Source organism: Oryzias latipes, chromosome 8 (genome assembly GCF_002234675.1).
Source record: "Oryzias latipes chromosome 8, ASM223467v1".
NCBI classification, from domain to species: Eukaryota; Metazoa; Chordata; class Actinopteri; order Beloniformes; family Adrianichthyidae; genus Oryzias; species Oryzias latipes.
This window is the reverse complement of record NC_019866.2, coordinates 8,257,478-8,281,977: the sequence shown is the minus strand read 5'-3', so window position 1 is coordinate 8,281,977 and position 24,500 is coordinate 8,257,478. Positions and strand designations below refer to the sequence as shown.

The following is a 24,500-nucleotide window of genomic DNA, read 5'->3' as shown; positions in this document are numbered from 1 at the left end:
GCAGAAAGGAAGTGACAAATTCTCAAACATTTAGAAACTACACTGACCCAGGAAATACTAATTTACGAGTGTATATGTTAAATATACTCGATGCAAAAACAAAGCTGATAAAAACGGAGTTGATTAAAAGCATGATTAGGCATCCTGAGAAAAATAATTGTATTTTATTGTGAAGTGTCACCGGATGTAGTGCTAGCTTACCGTTAGCCATGTTCAGCTCCCGACCGCTAGGAGGAACAAGGAGGGAGATCCTTGTCTAGCCCTGGAGTGGAGAAGGAAGAAGTCTGCATCCCGGCCAGCACCAGAAGGGAATGAGGCGAATCACTTTCAGATAGACTTTGAAGACTTTATTTTCATGGGTGGAAGACATGACATCGACGGCGAGCGACAGAAGAGCGTTTGCTCATAAAATCAGCCGGTGAGAAAGCGGCAGAAGTACGGCTTAACAGACGCGCGCGCAAGTGCATCGAAGTGACCTACTGGACCGAGTGTACACACAGAGTATGCTAGGATTTGTAGCGTGGTACACTACATTTGAGACGTTCCATTTTAAAGAATGCTTTTATATAATGAAAGTGTGTTTTAAAGTTATTATTGCAACTGTTCTTGATGTTTTTTCTATTTATTTACTGTTTACCCGACGTTATTGTTATGCCGTGCATTGTTGTGACGAGCCAGTTCAGAAACACAGAACCAGCATGCAATGCGCAGCTTGTTTTAACTATTTTTGACGTTTTGTTTTCGGTTATAAACTGTAGAGAAAAAATAGTTGTAGCTATCATGTGAACAGCCCATAGCAACTTGTTTGCACATGTTACAAACTGGTTCTTCTCCTAATAAAACAAAACAAAATTTAAAGTAAGACTTAGAGTCTCAGCATTGGGTTTAATAAGACTGTTATGTTTGCAATTTTTATATATAGCAAACTAACAAGTTCACACAAGTGTATAGTTTTATTAATAAGCCTAATTATGGCTTCCTAAGAGGCTAAAACAAAGTAAATCATAGGGCTGTCATGTGTTTCCTAAGCAGCTCTTGCTGGACAGTGCGCTATTGAATCTCTGCTGTAGGCTGCATCCTATAGTGGACACCCTCATTCCCCCCTCTGTTGAGATTGTTTTCTCCTTATGTGGGTCCAACACCATTGTTTTGTTCCGGATGCAGGAAAGGGTGGGAAAGGCCGTTCTGGCCATTGCATTTGGAGTCCATAGATTTCCTTTTTCCTGTTTTAGAAGAACGCGTGGAGAACTCCACTCACAAGTGCCTACCACACTGTTCCGCTTCTCAGTGAAGCAGAGTTTATTGTTTTATCTTGGCAATTTGATCTAATACTATTTGGGGAAGCATTAGCACTAGGTCTACTTCGTTATTGTAACAATATCTGTGCATACATTGAGTTTTTCCTATTATAGTGGAACTGTTGAAGCCCTTGCAGCTGTGTTGAGGAGAGAAGCTGACAGTTCGTGAATCTGAAAGAGCAGCTGCTCACTGTCTCTGCAAGGGAGTTTTTTTTTTCTTCTTCTCTGCTTTGTCTTTAAGCCTCCTGTTTTCTATTGGTTTGCAAGAGCCAGGGACAGAGATCTGGCTCTGTGCCTGGTCCTGGAAGCCTGCTTACCACTTCTTTGTAAAGTTTTTTGAGTCCTTGTCTGGAACAGCTGTTGCCTTACAGCAGATTAAAGAGATGTTCCCAAAACTACACCACTGACTCATGCTACTGCAGATGATGTCTCACTTCCCAGAAAGTTTGGGAAACTGAAATTTGGAGAGAAAAAGCATTTGCTATACATATGTTTAAGGTCTTTACAATAGGACAAATGTGTATTTTTATTTGACCTTTATCAATACTTTATTTGTGGGTGATTTCCTGTTGTTGTTTTTTTTAGGACGGTTGCATCAGAAGTAAGAAAACAAGTAACCAGAGACTATGGATCACCTCAATTGTCAAAGAAACGAGGTGGCCCACACCCCCCTGTGAGTCACCCAAATGCCAATTACTTGTATTCAGGTGTAAAATACCAAATTTTACACGTTTATGAAAAAAAAAGTTTATACCTATTCTTGTTCATCTGAAATATTTTTCTACTTGGGTATCAAGAAAACCATCCAGAACAGATTATTTTATTAAATTAAAGGCAGTTATCGAAGTATTTTCTGAAAGTTTATTTTCAAAATGCTGGGGTAAATGGAGTGCTGAGGTTGCATGTCTTATGTTGAGTCATCATTTGAATCCTTAAGCTAACCCAGAAGCCCAGTGATTTTAATGGCAAATTCTGGGACCTTTGAGTAAAGCGATGTTCACACTGCCCTCTGCAAAGCGTGTCCCAGTGGCCACTTCCAACAAAAACTCTTATATAAATATGTGTTTCACATTCTCTCACATTCACAGGTAGCTACGCAGGTTTTTACAACCATTTTCGGGCTCTATGTACCAAACATGTGGCCATTGAACGCACATTGCCAGTTAAACCAGGTTGAACTTTCACCAATCAGGGACTCGAAATTTGGTAGTGACAAATGGATTAGGGTTGTGCCGATGGACGGTGATGAGTGAGTGACATCCCGATGGAGAGACACCATCGTGATGCCACGTTGCGAGTCGACACCATAAGCCGCGGTTACATGTGCAAAATATCTTGATCGGATCAATGGTCGGATTAGAAGTCCTAAATCTCCCACACATACCGCTCATGTAAGAAAGCACCCCCCCCCCCCTTCCCATCAAACACAAAGCTGTAAGTCTGCACTCTGCCGGTGTGCGGGAGCGGACTACTTCTTTTCTATTTTGTTTGTTACTTTTTTTGTTAAAGTCACTTCCCTCAGTTTATACTGGATCATCGCAGATGAGTCATTAGTTGGGTAATAAAATAAATAAAGTAATAAAGTAAAATAACGAATAGCAATTTCATAAGAACGAAAAATTACCCCCCCCCCCCCCCCCAACGATATCATCGTCCATCCCGATGGTTGACACCAACCCTAAAGTGGATGGCGTCCCTCTTAATTCGCGATGGAACCGAACTTAATAATTGCTGTTGGATGACGCCAAGTCTTTCATATATCGGAATAAAGCTGTGGAAGAAAAAGCCTGAAACAAGATTTACGAGATTTGCACCACTACAACATTTTGCACTAAGCTGCTTCCAACTGTAGGCGGCGGACATGCGCTAGTAAACATTAGAAAAGGGAGAAGAAGCGGCCTCTCCTTGCTTGTCCAATGTGAACACCATGGGCTAAATGAAGGTTTAGGAATGGGTTTAATGTGAGGGTCACATGGCTGGTGTGTCCGTAAATTTAATGCAGCAAAATCTCTAAGCTGAGAGGTATAAAAACCTTTTTTAATGACTTTAAAATCAGTTCGTGAATTACCAACCAGTAGGATTCAATACAACCTATCCAAAATTACGTTTGGTGAAACCCAGTCACAGCTTTGTGGAACTGTGTCAAAAGTTATTGTCCTGATTTTTAATAACTAAATAAAATTCCCCAAAATATCCATCTTTCCGACAGATAATAATTGTAAACTGGGAAAAGGCTGCCTGCTAAAAATGTATAATAAATCACTTTAATAAATGCTTCTAAATATATAAGTTTGTTTTAATAAATTCATCAGGCCAAAAAAAACATTGGAACGATCTACTTTTGCCTTTCAATCCTGTTTTCTTTCTATCATCGCATGAATCTTTGATAGCTCACTCTGGTCTAGAATAATGGCACACATTCTTCTCACAGTGTGTTAATCTCTCCGATCCGGCTGATCAGATTACACTCGCCTATGATTGTCGTGTTGTAGTTCTGGGTGTGTAACAGTGTAATAATTCTGGCTGACAGTTGCCCCTGACGGAGGTCGTGGAGCCTGTGGACTTTGAGGAATATGTGAGCAGTCACGCTCCTGGGGTGGAGCCCGGCCCCCTCAGACAGCTAATGGAGTTCCCCCAGGATGACCTGGAGCTCCTCCAGCTGGAAAAGGAGTGCACAACACTGGAGCCCCCTATGCCTGAAGAGGAGTGAGTCCAAATGCTGCAAATGAATTCATCCCAAAGAATTAAACTCACAGTCGCTCTGTGGTTTTTACTTGATCAAACAGAGCATTAGACTCGCTCTAGCAAAGGACAAACACGATTAGAGATGAGAACAAAGGTCTTTCTTCTTTCATATCTTCATATCATCCTCAATTATTGATGTGTTTCTCTGTGTAGCACCCTGGATTCCAGAGTGAGAGATGCTTTGGCAGTCTACACAGACGACTGGCTCATCATTCAAAGAAAGTATGTCGTTGCTGCCACCAAGAGAATTAAACACATCACTTATTTTCTGTCGGCGTTTTCACACAGTTAACACTTACCGCGGCTGTGCCACATGCTCTGCAGATACCAGCACTTCAGCACCATGCACAGCCCTCACAGCTCCGAGCGGCAGAAGGACAGGCAGCGAGGGCTGCTCAAACAGACCTTTGAACTGGACGAGGCTGATGTTGCTGAACGCCAGGATGATCAGGTAGACGCTACAGATGTTCGGGCACTTAAACACACGATGGACTGAAAGTTTAAAAGCACTCAGAAGCACTTTGATTGTTTCTTGTCTGGGCTAAGAGAGGGATGGAGTTGATGGCCTGCTATTATGGTGGGAAGGGCAAAGTGAGTTGTGTTTTAGTCAGCGTTTTATTGAATTAGTGGATCTAACTTCCCCATTTACTTGTTCTCCTTACGAAGAGTTTTCAATCGATTTAAAAATAAGGGGATTTGTACCGTATTGTTCTTCGTTTAGTCCATGTGTTGCTTTTAAAGAAAACACAATCTCAACCCCCCCCCCCCTCGTGTGATTCAGGATGATGCAAAGCGACGGTCCGTGAGCCTAGACGAGACTCCTCGGGGCAGCTGGGCCTCCAGCATCTTTGACCTGAAGAACTCCTCCCCCGATGCGCTGCTCCCGTCTGTGCTGGAGCGGACAGCCCCTGACGACATGGACCGTCACAATACAGAGGCACGCCAGCAGGGGCGCCACAGCGATCTGCTTGGCTTGTACCCTCCACCTGATGAGGTTTGGATTAAGAGAGTTCAGGGAGAAAAAGAAAAGATAAATGCAGTCACTTAGTCATTTATTTGGAGAGCGGCCCACTAGGAGAAACTGAGCAAACATCCATGTGGCCGGCAAAAAACATGTTGTGTAATCATCAAAAACAAAATAAGACATCATGTTTCTGGTGTTGTACAGTTAGCTGCAAAATAAAAGCATAATTCGGTCAATCTGGTAGTGTTTTTGCTTGTCTCATCAAAGGATAATCTGTTACACTGCAAACAAACTATGCCAAAATCTGTGCCAAACTACCTTTTATCTGATTGCAAACACTTACGTTCAGAACGAAAGAGCAGCTTGAATGGTGACTGATTCTTGGTCTGACGTGCATATGAAAAAGCGATTAACAAGATTAAACACACAACAGTCTCTCAAAAGCAATCTTTTTGTAAGTTGATTAGACTGGTTGACGTAGTATGCTGTTGCCATGTGCCCACGTCAGGCGAACTGTACTAAATGTTCCCAAGCTGTGAAATTCAATGTCTGCAAATCCATCCACGTTGATTGAATCGTTTAATTTTCAATGTTCCTTTAGCCGTCTCTACCAGTCCTTACATCTGTGTGCAGATTTTTTCCCTCTACCACTATGTTACCATGACATCTGAGTCAATGTTAGCTTGAGCTGTTGCTGTGTTTTTTGTGTGGCAGGATGAAGCAGTAGAGAGATGCTCTCTACCCGAAGCACCCAAAGAACACTGTGGTCAGAGGATCCTGGTCAAGTGTCTGAGCCTGAAGTAAGAAACCAGTTGGAAAACCCTGGATGACATTTCTGTTTCCAATTCTGTAAAATCTGTCTATCAGGGAATAAATTATGTTTATTTTGCAGGTTTGAAATTGAAATTGAACCGATATTTGGTTCTCTAGCTCTTTATGATGTCAAGGAAAAGAAAAAGGTATTTTGTGTGTTTGTGTGTCTTTTTTCAAATTATTTTAGTTTCACTATTCTTACACTCAGCACTTAACAGCCACTTACATAATGCTGAGCCCATACTTGACTAAATGAATTAGCCTCAATTCAAAAAGGTCTAAGTGGTTTTGCAGTTCAGATCATTGAGTCAAAACTCAATTAAAACCCTCTGATCTACATTTCCATTACTGGTTTTCCATCCACAACCCTTCACTGTCTCCCACTCTCCGGCAGATCTCTGAGAATTTTTACTTTGACCTAAACTCGGATCAGATGAAGGGGATGCTTAAGCCTCACACGCCTCAGGTTGCCATATCCACCCTGGCCCGCTCTGCAATCTTCTCCATCACGTACCCCTCTGCTGATATTTTTTTGGTCATTAAGGTACAGAAAATTGCCGGCCCGTAATTATTAGTTACTGTTGTTACAAATGATCACCTTGAATTCTGTTTCAGCTTGAAAAAGTCCTTCAGCAAGGAGATATCGGAGAATGCTCTGAACCCTACATGGTTATGAAAGAATCAGACTCCTCTAAGGTACAGAAACAGAAATGTGTTGTCAGATGCTCCTCACCTTCAGCTTGATTACACTCTGTGTTATTCAAAAGCATGTTAGGTTGTTGTCAGAGAAGTTTTCCATCCTGTTTGAGATGTAAGATTTTGCTAGGGATAAAGTAACGCTGACTTTTTTCTGCTGCAGAATAAAGAAAAGCTGGAGAAGCTTCGTCTTCAGGCAGAACAGTCGTGTAGCCGCCTTGGACGTTTCCGCATGCCTTTTGCCTGGACGGCTATTCACCTCTTCAATATTTTCAGCAGCGCGGGAGGTCTGGATCGGTCGGATCCAGACTCTGACTCTGGTATCTCAATTTACAAGCATGTTTGCTGTTGACTTGACATATTTCATATTCCTGTCTGGCAGAGCTGCACCAACACAAGCCTCCTCTGACATATCGTCTCTTTCCTAGAACGAAAGAGCCATGGAACCTGGAATGAAAAGAAGAAGAAAGGGTTTGAGAGGATGAGCGTCGGGGACGAGATGTGTAACTTTGCCACCTTTCGTCCAGCGACCCTTACAGTAACTAACTTCTTCAAGCAGGTCAGTCTAACTTCAGTGTGTGAGACATTTCCAGATTGGGACATAAAAATCCCCTACTTCATTACTGAAGTTAGTATTTCCCTTCAAATCATAAAATTCTGGAGATTTTTGTTTAGATTTTAACAAAAATAACCCCAGATCAAGATTTTAAATTCTTACATTTAACACTACAAAAGATGGTTTGTATCCTTTAATGCTCAAGAAAATCAGTACAAACAACAAACTAACCCACCATGTTAGAAAAAGCCTTAAAACTCTGTAATTTAGCTAATATACTATATTAGCAGATCAGTGTCAAGGTTTCTGGATACTCCAGTGCTTTTCTTTTCTTCATGGATTGCCTGACTTCAAACCAGTTTGTGTTCTTGTTTAAAATGACTCATAATCCCAGAGCAGCACGTTGCTGCTTTCTGCAGAAGGAGCAGAATTGCTCAGTTTATAATTTAAATCCTGTTTTTGTTCTAATTAATACTGTTAGGCAAATATGTTCATCAAAATTGATTTTTTTCAATGAAAGCATATATCTATTTACACACACATGAAATCAATTTTTCTTTTTTGCCATGTTGTTTTTTTGTGAAATATTAAGTAAAAGAAAAGTTGCATTTCTATTAAATGATTCCAAGTGCTTAAAACAGGTAAAAAATATTAGAAAAATTGCCCAATATCTGTCAGTGGAATGTTTTTTTTTTTGTTTAGTTTTTTTGTACTAAAAAATTGATTCAGTAGTGACTCCTGAAAAGTAATGTTTTAAAATTGTTTATTCAGGTTTCTGTCAGGAATTTTTATTTTTATTTTAATGAATTTCGTTGTCTAAAAAATAGTTATATGGTAATTTGATTCTTATTTCAATCTCCACTCATTACTCTGAACATTAGCAAAAAGCTTTTATTCTTTAGCATCAATATTTGATGTATTTTGTTTAACAAAGCTTATTCTAAAATAAAATACTAACCAGCAGAACATTTTTACAGTTAAAGCTCTACACTAAAAGCACCAAAGTTCAGTCGTTGCTATATGCTGAATTTATCACTGGCTGGTAAACTTAAAAATCCCAATATTTATGTTGATAGTTTGCTTTAGCTTGTATCCTACAGCTTTTATTTTTGTTTGTTTTTTTGCAGAATTGATCAGTCTAGAATCAAGTTTAATCACAAAAGGTGAAGAAAGTGTGCACTAACTCTGCTTCTGTTTGTGCATAAACAGGAAGGAGATCGACTTAGTGATGAAGATCTGTATAAGTTTCTGGCAGATATGCGCAGACCGTCCTCTGTTCTGCGACGGCTGAGGCCCGTGACAGGTAAACATGTCGTCACATTCGGATGATGTAAAAACTGAAAAGCTTTTTGGTTGTGGGTTGTTTATGAAGCGTTTGTTTCTCCCTCAGCTAAGCTGAAAATCGACATTTCTCCAGCGCCGGACTCTCCTCATTACTGTCTGTCACCGGAGCTGCTTCACGTGAAACCTTATCCAGATCCACGTGTGCGTCCCACCAAAGAGGTGCTGGAGTTCCCTGCTCGATACGTCTACACGCCACACACCACCTACAGGTGAGCACTGCATGCTCAGTGGTGCACGCACGCACAATCTGTAACCTGACCCGCAAAAACAAACATCCATCCACTCTCTGGGCGCGTGAGCCAACACATGTACGCCTATTGATTTTGGACGGAGGCAGACTATTTTTTATTTTCTGGAAATAGAAATTATTCAATTCTAACTTAAATTATAACATGTTGTTCATTAAATATAAACCATGCGCATTTGCACTGCAAAAATAGAATCTTAAGAAACTAATTTCCTTGTTCCAAAAAAATATTCTTATTTTGTTTTGCAAGAAAAATAATCTTATCAAGAAAATTTTTAATAGCAAATTAAAAAAATAATCTTAGTTTAAGAAAACATGTCTTGGTGACTAGAATTTTCTTCTTAAAATAAAAATTCTTGGTAAACCCATTTTCTTACCCTATTAGCAGTTTTTTTGTGCTTATTTATAAAACGTTGTTTACATTTTGAAAAGCTTTGACTTAAAAAAAAAAATTGTGCTTTTTGAGTATGTGTAAAGAAAGACCAGACAATATTTTTTGAGACAAAATCTTTTAATAATTTAACATATCTTAAAAAAAATCTTGAAAAGGGTTAAGTTATAATATATTAAGAAAAAGAAAAAAAACAAGAGCCACACAAGAAATGCGCAAGAAATGAATATTGGATTCTAACAGAAAGCATTTCTAGCCCTCAAAACAAAAAGGTTTGGAAGTGACTGGAGTGACGTCAGGGATCTGACATTAAATCAGACGTTTCTCTTTCAGAGCAGCGGTGACTTTGTGAAACCATTTAGGATTCCTGCACAACTCCACTCTGCAAAGAAGATGTACAAAAGTAAAATTAGTAAAAGAAAAAGAAGTCCTAATTTTCTGTTAACTTTTGGGATCTTAAACACATCTCACCATGGTCTCCAGTTTGGAGAGCTGCTCATTTTGAGTATCGATGTTTTCTTTATGCATTTGGTTTAGGAGCTGTAAACCTTTCAGCATGTTGGAGTGCATATGTGCTCTCTCCTAAAGGAATACAGTTATTCAGTGGCTGCTCTTCACAGTTCTCACGATGGGGACTTGGAGAGCTTCAGCTTTCCGTTACCTGCAGCTCCTTGATGCTGGTTGGTGCGTGATTGTTGATGAACATCTCCAGCCTCTGTACTTTGGTCTTTAATTCTTCCTCGTCTCTTTGTAAGCTGTTCAGCTGCTCTTTAGCCTTCTGGGTCTGGGCTTGGTCCTGGTACATCTGGACCTGTCAAAAATACATTCACCTTTATTATTATGATCTGTCTCTTTATATTAAGAATGGAATCATTAATATTTTCAAAAGAACGCAGTTGGATTGAGGTGTTATCAGTAAGAACAGGGTGTCATGCGGACAGTTTTTGGAGTCACAGAAGAGGTGCCTTGTTATGTCTGCAGAAGTTCACTCTGATGGAAACTTCCTACACTCACTGCCTTCAACCTTTCTGTTCTCCTCTGTTTTTTTTCTTCTATCTTGCAACAATACAGCTTCACACAGGAATTCACTGTTGACATATTTTAGTGCTATCTTACCTGCAGTAACTGTATCACTTCTTTCATCTGCTTCTCCACCTCTGCAGCCAGCTCGGCCTGCTTCCCCAGCTTTTGGAGAGTGCCTTCATGGTTCTTCAAAGCCCGGTTGATCCTTTCTATCTTAGCTCCGGTGGTTTCATAAACATAGTTAAGCGATTCACTCAGTTGTATGACACCAAACATGAGTACGTTGACTTCTTCCTGAGGGGCAGTTTTCTCCTCTAACTTGCCCGGGCTTCTGATGGGACCTGCATGGACTGCTCCTAAACCTGCCACCAGGCAAAACAGACCGAAGCTCCAGATCATCTTGATGATTGTCTCCCACTCAGATGACAGAGCAGATTTAGGCTTATTTGGATTTCTTTTTCTGCTCCTCACAACAAGGATTTGATGTAAATTTGACACAAACTTTGAAACGGCATCCGTACAACTCCCATTTGCAGTAGCAGAGCAGAAGCGTAATCTGCTATTGGATAATGCAAGCGAGAGCTACTCACACTCCTTTTATAGCGACTCAGGATTTGCAACACACGGTAAAATATTAGCTCTGCAATGGTTCGATCACGGCTGCAGTACATGGACTCAAGCTCTGTGACCTTTTTTCCCAATGACCTTTTTGTGAAGGTTAACTTGCATGTTTCTAAATTTGTCATTTAGGTCATAAACTTTCAATGTGCACACCAAAAAAATGTATAGACTGCTGTTTGTTTAAGACAAACACAATGTTTAGCAACGATCTGCATACCAACATGTGAAGTAAAAAAAAAAAAAAACCCTACAAGAAGAGTCAACTCCCCAGGATACGTGATGGAAATCAGTCGTTGCAAAATCTGAACAATAGTTACCTCTGCAGTTTGACTTGGACTGAAGTCAGAGTGGTGTTTGCTGATTGGATTCATTATGTGTAAACTCCTCCCATGTTTGCACACAATTATTTATCTCGTGTAAAATTGCACTTTTTCAATATAGAAAAACAAAACTCAAATTTCTTTATGGTTTTGCATTCACTAAATCCTGTTCCTGTTTTTTTTTTTTTTTAAATACAGGAATTTGCTGTATGTTTACCCACAAAGTGTGAACTTCAACAGTCGCCAGGGGTCAGTGAGGAACATTGCTGTGAAGGTTCAGTTCATGGCTGGAGAGGACCCCAGCCAAGCTTTACCTGTGAGTAACGGTCAAGGACAGGCAGGAGACATAACTGCTGTGTTGGAGGATGATGAAATCTCAATCACAAAGCTCCATGTGAGGCGTTATCTACTCTGAAAAGAATGTGGTTAAAATCCCACTCCCATCATCTTTTGAGCTTGTTTTAAAAACGTTCCCAGTGGTCCTTTAGTTAGGATTATGCCGTTTTTAACCTAAATTTAAAAAAAAACGTGTCGTTTTCTAGCACATGGTTTCTGCAGAGCCGGAGTAGTTCTTTAGAAATACACAGAAATTCAATTTTAAGACTTTTTTCTCTTAATAGTTCTCCTCCATCATCAAAAAAACACCACAAGAACATGTTAAAAACATGATTTCTATCAGAGAGCGACATTAAAAGTGACATGTTTTTAATAGAAAGTTCAGTAGTTTTTCATGGTTTTGTCATAATTTATTATTAGCTTTTTTTGTGGTATGTGTATATTGTTGATAATAAAATCCAAAACATGCAAGAGGGCTTACAATTTGTTGTTGATCAGGTTATCTTTGGAAAGTCGAGTTGTGCCGAGTTCCTGACAGAAACCTACACTCCTGTCATCTACCATAACAAGTAAGGCTCAAAAGACTCTCTGCTTGCTTCATTTAGCTTTTCTTTTACTTCTTTTTTTTAACTGAGACCTTGTTTAACTGTTCCTGAAAAGGTCTCCTGAGTTTTATGAAGAAACCAAGATGAAGATTCCTGCCAATCTGACAGACAATCACCACCTACTGTTCACGTTCTATCACATCAGCTGCCAACCCAAACAGAACACTCCTTTGGAGACCCCTGTGGGCTACACTGTGAGTACGCTCAAAACCGGGATCCCTTTTAAAGTGGTTGTGCTATGGAGAGAGACTGAGAGGGGGCTGCAACAAAGCTGCTTACCTCCTGCTTTACCTTCACCTCTAAACCAAGAAAAATTCAATTTAAAATCTGCTTACTCAGGTTCACATATTGGTTTAAAAATACGGATACAAATATTTTTTTCAAATGGCCATAAAATGAGTTTTAAAAGACTTAAATTTAGCTTGTAAAAAATTCTAGGAACCCTAAAAAATTCTAGAAAAATTGTCCCATTTTAAATTTTAATGATGCTGCTCAAGTGCCAAAAAAGGCATAAAAGGTCTTCAGAATATTTCATTTATAAACTAATTGTCTTCCTTTTTTGTGTTCAGTGGATTCCTTTGATGCAGCATGGAAGGCTTCGCACCGGTTCATTCAGTCTGCCTGTGTCAGTGGAAAAGCCTCCACCGAGCTACTCTGTGCTCACCCCTGATGTGAGTTGTTTTTTTTGTAATCACTCTGTATACATTTCTCTGCTGTGGCCTCTTCCTTTGCGATGCGTCTTGGTGTGAAACAGCTGGGTATTTATTCATGGCAGGTTCAGCTCCCAGGGATGAAGTGGGTGGATAATCACAAAGGAGTGTTTAATGTTGAGGTGATAGCAGCTTCTTCAGTTCACACTCAGGTAAGTTCACCCATACATGAGAATAATGCTGAGGTTTAGTGGGATTTTTTTCCCTGATTTAAAAGCTGCCAGAGGTGTGAATTTAGTCATTTTTGCTCATAATCCTAACTAACGTGATTTAAACACTTGTAGCTGTTTCATTTATAAGCCTCCGTTCCATCTATTCTCCGATTCTAATGTAGAATCCACAAATGTCTTTGGTTATCAGATCTGTGAAAGCTGAGCTAGTTCGACTTGTAAACGTTGCGGATGTTCCCTTAGGACCCCCACTTGGATAAGTTCTTCACCCTGGTGTATGTTTTGGAGGAGTACTCCTTCCCTTTTCGCCTCAAAGACGTGATCATAACCGAGGCTAACATGGAGGGGGAGCTTAAGGCCAGCATGGCTGCACTGAAGGGGGCTCTGCTGGACACCTGCATCCGGTTTTTGCATCAACTTCTCAACAAACTTATTCAGCTCATCGTATACCCTCCCGTCATTGCAGGACAAATTGGTGAGCAAACGTCAAATATTCTTGCTGCGTGACAATTTCTGTCCTTTTGCTCACAAATTGCTGGCGTTTGAATAGCTGTTGCTAAATGATGCTGGGCTTTGGCCAATGTAGACAAGTAATGTGTGGTAAAGTCTACCTTGTGCTGATCATTCCATCATCTGCAGTGAACCTTGGCCGACCTGCCTTTGAAGCAATGGCCTTGTTGGTCAATCAGATCCACAAAAACCTGGAGGGAAACCAAGACCTGCATGGGCGCAACAACCTGCTAGCGTCTTACATCCATTACTGCTTCCGTCTGCCCACTGCTGAGCCCACCATGCCACCGGGAGGTGAGGTGGACCCACCCTCTTTGTTCTTAAATTAAGGTTTGTTCACATTTGTGGTCTTACATCCACGTTCTATGTCTTTACTAAAAAGCTGGCGCCTCGCAGTCTTATGAGATGCCTGTTCAGTATGCTACAATTTCCCGAGCAACGGGCCGACCGAGCAACCTCTTCCTGTCCCGCTCTAAGAGTATAAGCAACTCTAACCCTGACCTGGCCACCACACCCGTTTCCCCTGACGAAGAAGTCCAAAGGATTATAGGAAACAAGGTAAACACGCCTTCAAAACTGTTCAAATTAACTATAGAGCATTTTAGCATGTGGAAATGTATACATTTTTGTAGATTTTTGGTCGTGACTTGTGGTTGTTTGCTTATTTGTCCTGTTTACATTAATACAAATGTTTCTGCTGATTTTTTTTTTTAGAACAAAAAGTATTCTTTTAATATGGTTTTATAATTTATGGATGTATCTTGATTTAACTAAACTGCTTTGATGTTTCAGAGCAGATTCCATAAACTTGATTGGTTTCTCTATGCTTAAGTGCAATTCTGCTCTTCGCCTCTTTTCCTTTTGTTTTCTAGTCCCCCTTGATATGTGTGTATCCCAACCTGCTATTTTCTTAATTTTATTTTGTCCTCAGTTGTTATAACCCTTTTTTGTGTTGATTGTTTTTTTTTTTTTGGTTTTTGGTTCATTCCTGTTGAAATCTCGTGTGGTTACTTCCTCCCCTTTCTCACTGTGTTCTTGCCTCCTGCGGCTCTATGTTTCCGTGTGTGCTTTGTGTGTGCGCCTGGTGGCTCGTGGCAGGGCATTGACCGCTCCCATTCCTGGGTGAACTCTGCTTACGCCCCTGGGGGCTCCAGATCTGTTCTACGCCGGAACCCCAACTCCAGCTGCGAGCTCAAGCAGGTGCCAAGTCCTTCTTCCTCCTTCGCTTCATCTGCTTTTAACCATCTTCAATGCACTCTGGTGCTTGCTTCATCCAACCTGTCGCATCATTTAATCACTCGCTTCATCTTCTCCATGGCTCCAAACACATTTCTCTTCGCTGTCTAACAAGCCTAATATGTAGTGATTGATTGACAGAAGCTCTGCCTGCGGCTTGTTAGATTTCTTACCAGCCTTGCACTCCTGGGAGGTCGTAGACGTCCTCTCTCCACCCACCAGTTCCCATCCACTCATTTTCACATCACTGTCATCTCTGTGTTCACCTCACCATCACTTCATGTCAGGCAAGCGACCTCAGCTGCAATCGCATGTCTGCCTTTTTGGACAGCGTGGCCTTGTTTTCAGTTCCTGCAAGGCAACTTACTAAGAAGGTAAAACTACTTCAACAGACTGTAGATGTGACACTCTTTGTAGCAGACTAACACATATTTATGCCATGACTCTCACAAGGTTATTCAAATCTGTTTTTTTTTGTCTTTGATTTAAAGCTTTTATTGAAATTTGACTGTCTTAGAAATATATTGGTACTGGAATTTATTAAAAAAATGTAACTAATTAAAGTTGTCTAATTTAAATTTTAGAACCGAGATCTCATATGTCTTCTAAAAGACCCACTCTGATAAAAAAAAAAAAAATGTATTTTTGGTGTTTTTACCACGATCTTGTGACATTCTTCTGTTTCCTATTATTTTTGTCAAGTACCGGTAATAAGAAAATTAAGATCATAACTCGGAGGCAAATTTCTAATGAGCTACTACCACTCTGCAGAAACTATGTCCTATTTCATTTGATTTAGGCTAAAAAAAACATCATTATCATAAACAAAAGACCTCTGGGAAAGCTTTTACAATAGATCAAAAGATGATTGGATTTTTTTAAATGATTACTTGCAAAATGAATGCACTGTTTCATGTTTAGCTGCTTCATGAAGAGCTGGCCTTACAGTGGGTGGTGAGTACCAGCACCGTGAGGGAGGCGTCGCTGCAGCAGGCTTGGTTTTTCTTCCAGCTGATGGTCAGTTAACTCTTGGAAATATTCAGTAGCTCTGAAATGTTTCCATCTTTTTCACATTTTCATTTTTGTTTTCAATCTGCAGACCAAGAGCATGGCTCATCACTTATTTCTGACGTCTAAGCTGGAAACACCCAGACGCCAGCGGTTTCCTGATCGCTTCGTCGATGACATTGCAGCACTGGTGTGTGCTGTCAGCGCAGACATTGCAAGCCGATACCACAAGGTAAAGATATGGCATCGTTTTTGAGAATGCCGTGCTGTTCATCAGCAATATTTTGGGATTTTTGAACAACACAAGACAAAGAAAAGTGCTGTTAATTTCCCTTTCCAGGGATTGAGTTTCTTTGATTGATTCAGACATTTTTGCCCCAATTTTGATGACTTTGTATGCTATTTTTCTAAAATGCAAATTCATATTCTCCTTGAAACTCTCCATTAGGATGTGGAGCTGGTGGAGAGGCTGAACAGCAGCCTCGCCTTCTTTCTCAATGACCTGCTGTCGTTACTGGACCGGGGCTTTGTGTTCAACCTCATTCGCACCTACCACAAACAGGTGTGCATTCACTTCCTCATCAGTCTGTTTTAATTCCAAGCAACTCGGTGCTTCACTTTCATTTTAATGTTTTCTACACCCTTTTGCATACAACAGATTGCCAACAAGCTTCAGACGGCCCAGAATCCCAGCTCCCTGAATGCCTTAAGAATAGATTTCACGCGAATAATCTGCAGCCATGAGCATTATGTCATCCTCAACCTACCCTGTTCCACCCTGAGCCCTCCAGCGTCCCCTTCTCCTTCCACCTCCTCCACCACCTCACAGGTACCAAAGCAAGCTGGGGAACGCATTTAGTCTTAAACTGCATGCTACAATCAGTAAAAGTTGGATAATCGCAAACGATTTTTTTCTATCTTTCTTTATAGAGTTCAGCCTTTTCCAGTTTGTTGCAGGACCAGGGTGTGGCCACCATGTTTGATTTGTCATTCCCCTTTCGTCAGCAGCACTTCCTGTCTGGCCTGCTGCTCACTGAGTTGTCTCTCATTCTTGACCTTGAGGGTGAAGGGTGGGTACTGGGTGTATTTTACAAATGCTGTTCAGAATGCTGCTCGGTTAGAAATACCTAAGAAAAATACCCAAAAATACCCAATAAAACATTCAGTATGACACATTTTTTCTCTTCCACAGGGTGTTCTTCCTACATAAAAAGGCCATCAGTGCTATTCACTCCCTCTTGTGCAGCCATGACGCGGATCCTCGTTACAAAGACCCTCAGGTCAAAGCCCACGTTGCTCAGCTGTACCTGCCTCTCATCCCCATCGTCCTGGAGTCGCTGCATCAGCTCCATGACTTCTGCGGTTAGCATAAAAAGTCGTGCAGCTTCTATGGCATCAAGAATATTTTTATTTTATTTGCAGAAATACTGACTACTTTTCCTGTTTCTTGCAGACTCTTCGCCTGCGTGGGCTCGCCATGCCCACGCCGATAATGCTGACCCAGACAGTAACAGCACTATCAGTCAGTCTGTTGCTATGGCAATTGCGGGTTCCCCTCTGCCGCATGCCAAAGTGAACCCATTTGCACTCCCCTCAGTGGTAAGTGATAGAGGCAGGGGTCACACTGCTCCCCGGGGCCCTGCAGACTGAAGGGTCACAGATGGGTCTCTTGTGTAGGAAGCTGCTGCTTCACTTTGACAGACAATCATCTCCAAAAGCATTTGTATTCTTTCCATGTTTGCCTGTAGGTGGTTTTCTGTCCATTTCTTATTCGATAAAGAGTCATTTTGTTCAGGTCTGCCGCAGAAATTGGCATAGAGTTTGTGTGTTTGTCTTTATCAGGCTGGGCGGCAGTCCAGCTCTCTGTCAGCTGAGTGCAGCAGGACGCTGCTGGTGTGTTTCCTGTGGGTGATGAAGAACGCAGATGCTGCTCTTCTTGAACGTTGGGTGTCTAATTTGTCCGTCCTGCAAATCACCCGCTTGTTGGACCTGCTGCACCTCTGCGTCTCCTGCTTTGAATACAAGGTATAAAAAGCGTATACCGTCATAGGCAAGGGGGTATTTCGCCAACCTTACACCATCATGGGATGACATTTGACGGATTCAAAACAAGTTTTCCATAAAATTCTGCAATTTGGTTTGGATCAGTGCAGTCTGGAACAGCATGCCCTGACTTGTTTCCATGTTCATAAGTGTAGGCTGGATGGTAACCATTGCATCAGCTGAGTAAATATGTTTACATTTCACACAGCTGATGCAGCCTATATTTAACTTTTACAGTCTTTTTCAATTATTTTCAAATTCAAATCAGTGACGTTCAGGAATTTTTATTATTTTTCTTTGATTTGATTTACTTCTATTAATAAATTAATATTATTATTTGTATTACTTTGGCTGCTGTTAATAACTGCTACCCAAAATGAACAAAAAAAAAGTCAAATGAGCTTTAAATGCGCCTCTTTTTATCATCACATTTTGTGTTTTAGGGGAAGAAAACTCTGCAGAGGATTAACAGCCTGACGTTTAAAAAGTCTCAGGACATGAAGGCCCGCCTGGAAGAAGCCATTCTCGGCACCATTGGAGCTCGACAAGAAATGGTCCGCCGCTGCAGAGGTAAACTGCATGACAAAAACATCCCTTTTTTCTGTACTTGCGAACATGTGACGGATTTATGAAGATGTGCCTGTTCTAGCAGAAAGAAGTCCTTATGGGAGCCATGAGAGTGTTAGGTGGAGAAAGAATGTCACTCTCTGGAGACAAAACGCAGACAGAGTCGACAAGTATGTTTCTACAGTACCTAGGTTTAAATTATTAGCAACGTAATCAAACATAAACTAACTAATAATAGTACGTTTTTGAGTTAAATTGTTATCATGTGATTCTAATGGTAATAATAGGAGTAAGGCTGACATGGAACAGGAGTCTGTGGTGGATGGAAACTTGGCTACTGAAGCTTCTCTGATAGTTCTGGACACACTAGAGATTATAGTAAAGGTAAGAATTATGCTTTTCAATCATTAACTACATTTTTTTTTCATTTTTCTAAAATTCCCTGGGTGGAGTTTTTGACCTCTCTCCTCTTTCAGACGGTGGTTGCATCAGAGTCTAAGGAGAGCGTTCTGGGGGGCGTGCTGCGAGTGCTTCTCCACAGTATGGCAGGAAACCAGAGTGCCCTCTTTCTGCAGCATTGCTTTACTACACAGAGAGCTCTGGTTTTCAAAGTAAGAGCAGTCTCTGTAAAGTTAGATTTATTCTTTAGCTGTGATTTAAAGATCCACACTGATTATCTTTTGGCCTATTTTAAAAGCGGTCCCAGTGTTTTTTTAAATATGATTACGCTGTTTTTAGCCAAAATTTAAAAAAATTGTGTTGTTTCCTAGTATTACTTAATTAGAAATAGTAGTAGTTTATTAGAAATTCACCTTTGAGCTGTGGGCGAGACTGTTGAAGCGGAGGAACCCCTCCATCCCTTCCCCTACCCATTGCTGAGAGCTCAGAGCAGGAAGCTTGTGGCCCGCCCAGCATATTTTCTACGTCACCAATAAGCTCTTTTTCAAACAGCATTTTTTTCATCTGCTCCTGGTTCACAACAATTTAAATAAAGAAATACCGGTACTCAGTAATTTAATCTTAAGCCAAATTTTCTGTTAAAAACACTATTTTCATCAGATTGGGTCTTTAATTGCAAGAAAGAGATAATTTTTGTGGATTCAGAGTTTGTCTGTTTTTAAGTAGTTTATTGGATGTAAGGAAATAATGTTTCTTTTTTAATTTTATTTTGCAGTTTCCAGAGATGCTGTTCGAGGAGGAGACGGAACTTTGTGCAGACTTGTGCCTGCGTCTCCTGCGACACTGCAGCAGCAGTGTGGCCTCTGCCAGAAGTCACGCCTCAGCTTCTCTTTACTTACTCATGAGGCAAAACTTTGAGATTGGAAATGTACGTTTAAACCTTATTGTGCTATTCAATTCTGATTATCTTGTTTAGGATATTTAAAAAAATGCTTCCTTCATAACATACTTCCACAAACACTCCTCATTTTCTGTCTCGGTTCTGTTTTTTTTTCTGGCTCTGCTTCAGAACTTTGCTCGAGTGAAGATGCAGGTCACCATGTCTCTGTCCTCGTTGGTGGGAACGTCGCAGAACTTTAACGAGGATCATCTTCGTCGGTCACTAAAGACAATATTGATGTACGCAGAAGAGGATGTTGACCTGCGTGACACACCTTTCCCAGACCAGGTGTGTGTCACCGAACTCTACTTTTTCTTGGATTAATCTCTGAATCTTTTTGCAGTAGAAGAGACCTCACCATTGTGATGTTTAATCAAAAACTTCAGGTCAAGGATTTGGTGTTCAACTTGCACATGATTCTCACTGACACTGTGAAAATGAAAGAACATCAGCAGGATCCTGAAATGCTCATTGATCTCATGTACAGGTACAGAGAAGATCACGAGCAACAGCAAAAAAAGTTAAAAAGTTGTTTAAAGAAAGACTTTCAGGATTGAAACTGACTGAAATTTTTCAGGATTGCCAAAGGCTACCAGAACTCGCCTGACCTGCGCCTGACGTGGCTGCAGAACATGGCGGGGAAACACTCGGAGAGAGGGAACCACGCTGAGGCCGCCCATTGTCTGGTTCACAGTGCAGCCCTGGTGGCAGAATACCTGAACATGCTGGAAGACTGCCGCTACCTGCCTATAGGCTGTGTTACATTTCAGGTTGGTTTATGCGCTTCATTACGAAAAGTTTCAATAATTCTATTTACGAAGAATTCATGAGCAAATGTTAATGTTTTTCTCTGTTTTTCTCACAGAATATTTCATCCAACATATTAGAGGAGTCCGCAGTATCAGATGACGTTCTGTCCCCAGAGGAGGAGGGCATTTGTGCCGGGAAGTATTTCAGCGAGTCTGGCTTGGTGGGCCTCTTGGAGCAGGCAGCTGCTTCATTTAACATGGTATGGCTCATATTCTCTGAATGCACGGGGACAGTGTTAGGTTACAGCATTAACACAACTGAAAGATAGCTGTGTGATTGAGTGATGAGTACAAATCATGTCTTGTTATCTTAATATGTGCAGGGTGCCATGTATGAGGCCATTAATGAAGTGTACAAGATTCTGCTCCCCATCCATGAAGCTAACAAAGACTTCAAAAAGCTGGCAACTGTCCATGGAAAGCTGCAGGAGGCCTTCAATAAAGTCTGCAACCAAGTTAGTCAGCTTGAACCTAAGATCAACTGCAAACAACCAGTGTTTGTGAGCAAATGTACTTAATCTGCTTTTAATTCTGTTTGTCTTCCTGTCTGCTGCAGAGCTCTGGATGGGAGGTAACAGCTTCATTTAAAACATTGAAAAATTCCACAATAAAGTTGAATAGGTTCATTTAAGAATAACGTTTCTTATTTTCCCCATTGCCTCTTTCTGTTTTTGTTTTTTTTTTCTCCTCATCTTCTGCGTCTTTCACAACATATTTCTGGTGAGTTGTGCAAAACACTTTCATGCTGGTGTTTAAAAGTTGCATCACGTTCAAACTGTTTCCATTTCTCTTTGCTCCACTCTTTTTTTTTTTTTTTTTTTAATTGCTTCCATTTTTTTCCTGTCTGCAGTTCTTAGAGAATGTTTGGCACCTACTTTCGAGTGGGCTTCTATGGCTCACACTTTGGAGACTTGGAAGAGCAAGAGTTTGTCTACAAGGAGCCTTCCATCACCAAATTAGCTGAGATTTCACACAGACTTGAGGCACGTTGATGTGACATAGATGTGGCATCTGTGAATTATGAGAACTTGTTTTGCTTCATAGTGACTGTGTGTTTTGCACAGGAGTTTTACTCAACCAGATTTGGAGACGATGTGGTTGAAATAATCAAGGATTCCAGCCCTGTGGACAGAAACAAACTGGATCCCAACAAAGTAATTAGACATGTCTATTTTAAGAGTGAAAATAACAGTTAAATGTTATAAAATGTGTAACAAATCTATTGGTTGTTGCAGGCCTACCTCCAGATCACCTATGTGGAGCCTTACTTTGACACATACGAGCTAAAGGAGAGGATCACCTACTTTGACAAGAACTACAACCTGCGTACTTTCATGTACTGCACTCCCTTCACCCTGGATGGCCGCGCCCACGGCGACCTGCATGAGCAGTACAAACGCAAAACCATCTTGACAACATCTCATGCCTTCCCCTACATAAAGACTCGCATCAACGTTATCCACAAGGAGGAGGTGGGTCCCCGCTCTGCCGTGATCACGTCTTATTAAATGCAATGTCAAATCACCCTCCTGTCATCTGCAGATTATTCTGGTCCCTATTGAGGTGGCAATTGAGGACATGCAGAAGAAGACTCAGGAGCTCGCCTTTGCCACAAATCAAGACCCTGCAGACTCTAAGATGCTACAGATGGTTCTGCAGGGCTGTGTGGGCACGACTGTCAACCAGGTTCTGACGCTTTTTGAAGATTGAAGAACTCATGTCTGCCTCTGGAGTATTAATTACAATAAGAAGTGCTTGTAGTCTGAGTCACTGTTTTAAGTAGTGATAAACATTCCTCAGCAAATGTGTAACCGTTTTCCCTCCGACAGGGCCCCCTCGAGGTGGCGCAGGTCTTTCTCTCCGACATTCCTGATGACCCAAAGCTTTATCGCCATCACAACAAACTGCGGCTCTGCTTTAAAGACTTCACCAAGAGGTGACGACACACTCCACACCTGCGGCACAGATTGCTTTTCAAACAAAAGCGGCAGATCTCAAATATCCCAACCTCCTGGGCTATTTTTCGTGCAGGTGTGAAGATGCCTTGAAGAAGAATAAAACCCTGATTGGTCCGGACCAGAGAGAGTACCAACGAGAGCTGGAGAGGAACTACAATAAACTGAAAGAGGCTTTGAGTCCTCTCATCAACCGCAAGATCCCCCAGCTGTACAGACCCCTGCCAGCTCAGAGCACTCAATTGCAACTGTAACTCAAGACATAAAACACACACACACTCACACGCCTCCACACTGGGAGCAAGAAATGACCTCATGCTGCTTCTTTAACAGCTACACAAAAACAACATTAAACCAAGCTTATCACAATTCCACCTACAGACTAATACCATCGAACTCAATTAAAACTATTTAATTTAGTTTTTTGTTTTTTCCACTTTTGGCTGAAATTTGAGTTTGCACTGCAAAACCTCCTCTCTTAAAGTCCCACTCCGATCACATTTTAGCTATTTTTAAAGCGTTCTCAGTGGTCTTTTAGTTATGATATTTATTTTTATAGCCTAAATAATAAAACCTAGGTTGTTTTTTTCAGACATAGTTTCTGCAGAGCAACAGGAGTTCCTTAGAAAGTCACCTCTGAGTTCTTTTTTTTTTTTACCTGTTACTGTGAGCTCTCTGTTTACAATCTGTCAACCAAAACACAATTTTCATTGGAGTGGGTCTTTAAACTTAAGTCAAAAGCACCTGTGTCATATTTTAACATTTAAAACGTGTTTAAACTTGATGTTAACCTCTTAAATATGAGCTGCATCTGTGTTGCAAACATTCAGTCCTTCACACTCATCATTCTGGCCGTCTCTCCTGCAGGAACTCGGGCAGCAGGTCCAGCTTCCGAAGAGTCGACTGTTGATCTGCACCAAACTGGGAAACTGCGCAGAGCAACAACCACCGACTCCAACCGTCTGCTCCCCCTCCCAGCTGCCCTGCACACCAACTGTTACAGACACACACACACACACAGCTAGTTGTCACCTCTTTCCCCTGCTGTACTGTCTCCCCCATCACCACCACTGTTAACTCTGTAGGAAAAAATCTCAACTGTTTATACTGGAAGCTTATCTGCCTGGTAAACATTGTCACTTGAAACGAAGTTCCTAAGAGGCTGCGTTCAAAAAAAAAAAAAAAAGCTAAAGCTTTCCAAAGTAATCCACTCTGAGAAGACCCAAAGTAATCTCTCTGAGCTGGATCTTGGCTTTAACTTGAGTTTTTATCAGAGTGCAACACCAAACATTTACTGTCAAATTAATTTGAGTTGCATTTCTTTTTTCAATCTGTTTGCAAGATGTTCTTTGATGTTTTTTTTTTAGGCTATTGCCCTTAATAGTTAGTCCAATTTTTTTTGTTTTGTTTTATTTTATTGTCAGCAGACCAAATATCTGACATTCCTCCTCCTTGAAGTTGTAACTTTTATCTGAGCATTCCTCATTTGTAGTACAAAGTAGGGTGTTGTTGGCTTCTTTTGTGAGTTGCTGACCTCGTGGTTTTCTAATAAGGGCAAAAGTTAAAACAAATGGGCTGAAAAGTCTTTTTTTTTGTACATATATATAACTGTGAAACTAAAAAACAGCAGTCACGTCAAACATTTATCACTGAAGTTCTGGCTTGAACTTGTTAAAGCTGTGGGATTTATTATCGGCAACTGTTTGTCTGTAGGTAATCTACAAAAACGAAGCACTCCAAATGTTTTGTGCATGTTGAATATTTGCATTATTTTTTAACTGCTGTATCTATCCGATTGCACTATTGTAAACCAAACTACGGCACAGTAACACCACTAAACTTTTGTTATTTTACAAAGTAAAAGAAATGTTCTTTTTTTACTTTTTTATTTATTTACACTGTCTTTTATTAAAACAAACCTGGTTCGAGACCGAACCGCTGTATGTGTGGTAATTCATCTACATCCTGATGACACATTCAGATATCAGTGTCACTGATGGGATTCACATGGAAACAGCTTGTGATTATTGTTGCAGTTTAAACTTTGAATCCATGCCCAAACCTTCAAATACTGAATTGAATTTACTTGTTTCAGCTCAAATATATTACTGTTTGCCTTATTCTTTTGCCTGCAGATTCTTTTAGATGTTTGAAAAATGAAACAATTTGACAAACTATTCATAATAGAAGATGC

The 24,500-nt window shown here is 40.7% G+C and overlaps 1 protein-coding gene across 5 annotated transcripts; it reads left to right on the top strand.

The window, feature by feature from the left end:
• Positions 1-208: 208 nt before the first annotated feature.
• LOC101159508 (dedicator of cytokinesis protein 7) lies at positions 209-23,519 on the top strand. 5 transcript variants are annotated; one of them, XM_011478026.3, is made up of 50 exons: positions 209-418; positions 1,884-1,971; positions 3,829-4,004; positions 4,197-4,265; positions 4,368-4,494; positions 4,825-5,037; positions 5,722-5,807; positions 5,900-5,966; positions 6,215-6,364; positions 6,436-6,516; positions 6,680-6,836; positions 6,945-7,075; positions 8,282-8,375; positions 8,463-8,625; positions 11,217-11,334; positions 11,853-11,923; positions 12,015-12,153; positions 12,529-12,630; positions 12,735-12,821; positions 13,083-13,314; positions 13,479-13,643; positions 13,732-13,907; positions 14,448-14,549; positions 14,873-14,959; positions 15,507-15,602; positions 15,685-15,825; positions 16,042-16,155; positions 16,252-16,422; positions 16,524-16,663; positions 16,786-16,955; positions 17,047-17,192; positions 17,436-17,618; positions 18,080-18,206; positions 18,289-18,373; positions 18,491-18,587; positions 18,680-18,814; positions 19,378-19,530; positions 19,672-19,830; positions 19,929-20,029; positions 20,120-20,312; positions 20,408-20,551; positions 20,675-20,806; positions 20,908-20,922; positions 21,209-21,334; positions 21,416-21,505; positions 21,587-21,823; positions 21,894-22,037; positions 22,181-22,287; positions 22,383-22,556; positions 23,174-23,519. In XM_011478026.3, the coding sequence occupies exons 1-50, from the start codon at positions 369-371 to the stop codon at positions 23,214-23,216; spliced, it is 6,354 nt and encodes a 2,117-aa protein (XP_011476328.1). In that variant the 5' UTR covers positions 209-368; the 3' UTR covers positions 23,217-23,519. The 5 variants fall into 5 exon arrangements, with proteins under 5 accessions (XP_011476328.1, XP_011476326.1, XP_011476330.1 ...); XM_011478024.3 differs by having other exon boundaries at positions 18,286-18,373; XM_011478028.3 differs by lacking the exon at positions 14,448-14,549 and having other exon boundaries at positions 18,286-18,373.
• Positions 23,520-24,500: the final 981 nt, after the last annotated feature.